At 37.2% G+C, this 4,684-nt stretch overlaps 1 protein-coding gene across 1 annotated transcript in view; it reads right to left on the bottom strand.

Moving 5' to 3' along the window:
- Window positions 1-3,601, bottom strand: part of LOC103921503 (chromosome unknown open reading frame, human C3orf14) — a 9,574-nt gene extending 5,973 nt beyond the window's left edge. Inside the window, exons 1-2 of the mRNA XM_009329490.1 lie at window positions 3,515-3,601; window positions 2,656-2,779 (exon numbers count right to left, since the gene is read on the bottom strand). Coding sequence (XP_009327765.1) covers window positions 2,656-2,779; window positions 3,515-3,567 — 177 coding nt within the window. The 5' untranslated portion in view covers window positions 3,568-3,601. The remainder of the gene's footprint in view (window positions 1-2,655; window positions 2,780-3,514) is intronic.
- Between the last annotated feature and the right edge of the window lie 1,083 nt (window positions 3,602-4,684).

Genomic DNA, 4,684 nt, shown 5'->3' with positions numbered 1-4,684 from the left:
GCCATCAATATAAAAATAAATACGTCAGCAGTGTAAACTTCTTTGGAAAAACCAGCAAATCTAATATGTCACAGTACTGAAAAAAGAGAGCATCTTACAACGCTTCCCCTAAAACCACAAGGACTGGAACAAAAACAATTCAAGACCCTTCCCCAGAGGTAAAATGGAATGCATGACACATGCATCACTTTTAGGGGACCAAATTCAGCTGTCACTTATATTGATATCAGTCTGGCAGAATCCCACTTAAATAATTCTAGAATTACATGCCTGTGAAGGAAAGCAAATTTGGTCTAAATTACCTTCCCAATACTAACTACTATATAGCATTTTCTTTATTTTCTATTTCATGTTATAAGCTGTTGCACAGTAATACATATTGCTAAACACAAGAAATATTACTGACAAACAAATGTCATAAATTAGATTATAAATACTAGTCTAATTTCTGCCTTTATTACAACATCATGTAAGTACCAAACGATACAGATTTCCCTAATCTGCAGTCTCCCTCTAAAGACATCAGTGATAATTATGTTAAAATGCTGAACAAGTGCTTATAATGCTAAAATTTCAATAAAAAAATGTTTAGTTCCTTGCTTCCTACGATTAGTAAATAAATTAATTTTGAAATGCTTTCCTGTGCATAAATATCAACTAGCACAGAGAAAGAAAAATGTCTTTTGCTATGATCACATACTGAAAACAACTGATTTTGCTTACATGCAGAAAAACAGAAATGCAAATAAAAAAATAACACTTCATCATGTCCATGTATTTTTGAGTAGGCCAAATCAACAACTCTCCACATGGTAACTGTGAAATGTACAGTGCCTGGTATCAGGAACAATATTCTGAAGCTGGCACATTAATCAGTCTTGTTTTCAAGCTTCTCATATATTATTCTACATAGAATTTTTTTTTTTCCTGTTTTCTTCTGTTATCAGAAAGCATCTGCAGGAGTGCATGCCTGTTAAAACTAGTATAAAATTAATAGATTTAAACTGATTTATGCTACTTTATCCTGCAACAGAATTTGTTTTGATACATATGTTTTTGCTTTTTTTCCGTACAAACACCAACATTTTTGACACTTGAAAGGAACAATTTTGAGGATGTGACAGAAGATGGCAAATATCTGTTTAACTGCAAAAATATTTACACTCTGTATATGTCTGAGCTATTGTTAACATTTCCAATACAAGCAGCTTTCAGCATGCAGAAATATACCCTGCATTTATTATGTTCGCCTGTATACGTTAAATGAGAATGCATTAATAAAACACAAATACTGTATAAACTGTATAAACTATTCATGAAATAAATTAAAATTTATTTTAAAATTATAAAATTATAAAATGCATATGGAAAATGGGAGTCATAATGGCTGAAATTATTAAATCAAGGGAGCATGAACTACGGAAAAAATAAACAAACCGCCCACCTCTCCCCAGCCTCCCTCTGAAGCACCTACACTTGTCTGTACCCACTACAGAGGCATTTGATTGCCCCAGCCCAGAATGCACCAGTTTACCAGAATCCAAGCTGAAAAATCTTCCTTGTCACAGAATAGTTAAGAAGGCATCCCTGATTAACTGTTCTGCCTTGTCTGCCACTCCTTAACTATAGCTTCCATTTAAATACAAAGAGGGCCTGCAATAGAATTATACCCACCCGAAATGTGAACATTTTAAATCTTGACCAGACTCTGCACGAAGAAACAAAAAATTTTTGGTGACACAAATTAATCTTCTAATTTTCTAGAGTAAAACATTGTTTCAGTAAACACAATACATGCAATATGGACCCTTAGTAAGTAAGGGTTTAAAGAAAATGCACGAGAGGTATGGTTTTCTGCTGTTTCCTGAACAACAGACAAACATTTTTCAAATGCACGCTCATGTCAGTGGTCAAGTGCAATCTCTTCAAACTCAGATGCCTAAGCTAGGGGCTCCAGAAGAGGTTTTAGCATTCCAGTCCCTGCCATGAAACCTGGATTTTTTTAATTGCCCGTTCTCATACTTCTGCTCAATTTACCTAAGAAATGCAAATCTTACCTAAATATGACAACAGGTATGTAGAACAGCTATTAACATCATTAACAGTATCACCACTAAGAAGAGCCAGAAACACCAAATACTGTTTTTACAGACTTGCAAGTAAGATTCTTGAAGACATCCTACACCTCTTTAAAGAAAAACATTGAACTGAGAACGTCTTCCACAACTTCACACAGCCATAGTGGGAGAACAGTTCTTACCCTGGACTAAAAGCATTATAGGCTGGTCAGCCCCTATTTCCAAACACACCCCTGGACCTTGAATCACAGTGTAAAGGTGCTGTGAGTCTTGTCAGACGAAGTTCTCTTAGGCAGACATGTAATAGCATGTGTTGCATCTCTACATGTACTTAAAAAAAAAAAAAAGATAGTAGCAGCTGCCACCATGAGGCTCATATAAGGGCATGGGAAATAGGTAGTGATGCCATCAGATAATAAAGACTTGTAATTTAATACTTTTGGTCAAGTTCCAGAAGAGGGAACTGTATATAGGAGAATTCAAATAACTACAGAGCAAACACTTTTTTTTTTTTTAATTCTCTAAGCTACATAACCATGACATTTCAATGCGGTTCCCGGTAGTTGCAGAAACTTACATTTAAAAGTGCTGCATTCCTTTTATGAGCTGCATCAGCTGCTTGAGTTTGCCATGTCTTTTTAGTCTTTTTGTCTCCTAGATAAGTCTCCATCTGCTGTAGCAGCTCTGATCTCTGAGACAGTCTACAAAGGAAAACATTTTGCTAAGTGGGTAGAACATTTTGCTCAGGAGCTAGAAAATAACCTTTTTACCTTACCCAGTTTTCTCAAAACTATGGGGCTAATTAAGCCGGCTGTAGGGTGGGTGTGCTGGGGGAGGGAAAAGGTACAGGCAGACACCACCTGCTGTGCTTGTATGAAGCTATAATGTTGCAACCAGCAGTCCTCATATGCTAAGGTGCTTAGAAGCACTGAATCTCCCAGAACAGGGAAGACAGGGTGCGTTGGGGTGACTTGATCAGTACTACTCTTGCTCATTGGCAAGTACTAGTTGTTATAAGGAAAGCAGATTTTTCTGAATCATTACTGTATTTGCTTCACAATCTAAGTTTTCAGGGCAACAAAGAAGCAATTCTATAATTGAGGCGTAGAGTGAGAGAATCCAATTACCTTCCCCAAATAGGAATTTAATGGTGACAGGAGGTTAACAATGGAGATCTTAAACCAGTACCACCATTGGAAGTCAAAAACCTCATCAATCTAAATACCCTTAAGGGCGATCAAGGATGCCAATTCCAATAGTTCATGAAGGAAGAGTGCCACCTCCTGGAACACCAACCCTTTGTTGAAATACCACTGTGCTCTGTACAGAGCTCAGATTCACTGTTCACCGGATGGCCATGTGCAGTGAGGGAGGTCTCGGAAGACCACAACACAAACTGCTGTGAGGCAGGCCACAGCGCTGAAACAATTACTTACATCTCTTCATGTCTTCTAGCAAGGTGAACCTCCTGAGCCAAATAGGATGACATTTTCAGTTGTTTGCCCCAGTTTTGTCACTCTATTAAAGAAAAACCAAGTGAAATTAAAATCTTCCAAAGACATACATGAACATACACTTTTCAGTATTAAACAACTCCATGTTAAAAAGTTGCACGCATGGTATTTATGTATCGGCTATCTACACATAACCTGCTTATAAATTTTAATATTCACATTGTTACATTATGCTTTGAATACATGCACACTACTAATGTTCACAATATGTTCTAGGAAAATCCTACTGTATTCTAATAATTTATGACAGAACTAAAATTTGACTTTCAAGTTTCAGATTTAGCATTGAGTTTTCTCAAGTTTCAGATGCTTACAACCACACAGGCAAACTATGTGCTTGCATAATTTGTGTATTACTGTTTACAGTAGTGATTTCAGGCTTTTGTCACGTTACTCTGAACAGTTATACTTGTAAATACCATTTATAACTACTTCTCACAGATGCAGTGCCCTGATCTATATTTAAGTACAGGTATGATTAAACTAAATAACTTAAGCTACTAAACCAGTTAAATTTTTGAGTGCTTGAACAATTAAGTGAAAACTTCTTGAGCTCAGCTCTTCAGTACTCTAACACAGTACATGATGGGATACATAGCTTAAATTGTTTACATCTGACTTTTTTTTGAGATATGAAAGAGATGAACTGCCCACTGCATGCAAATCAAGATCCTACGGCACTTTTCAGAAGGCTGAAAGTGTTTTACAGTCTACTATTTTTTCACCTCAGAAGTGACTGCATTGTTGTCACGTTAGGTAAAATTAAAGAAAATAAAAGAACCTGCCACGTTCACAATGTTGAAGGGCGTGAGAACTAAAAGATCTTATCGAGATAGGAGAACATTAGGAAAGGCCTCCTCCTCTCTGTCAAGAGATTCACGTGTGACTTCGAAGCAAGTTATTTACATGCGCACTCCAACTTCAGCAGAGGCCATTTTCTAGGGCTGCATGTTTCACCACACTCTGAAAAATACTTCTACGCAACCGCCCTATTGCTAATGTTTCCCCTTCCTTTAGTACGGAGCACATCCCCTCAGTGCTTCCCCTCCGCCGGGGAACTTCATGCTGTTTGCGAGAGCGGGCAAGATCTCT

Source organism: Pygoscelis adeliae, unplaced genomic scaffold (genome assembly GCF_000699105.1).
Source record: "Pygoscelis adeliae isolate BGI_AS28 unplaced genomic scaffold, ASM69910v1 Scaffold148, whole genome shotgun sequence".
NCBI lineage: Eukaryota > Metazoa > Chordata > Aves > Sphenisciformes > Spheniscidae > Pygoscelis > Pygoscelis adeliae.
This window is presented reverse-complemented; position numbering and strand designations above follow the sequence as displayed.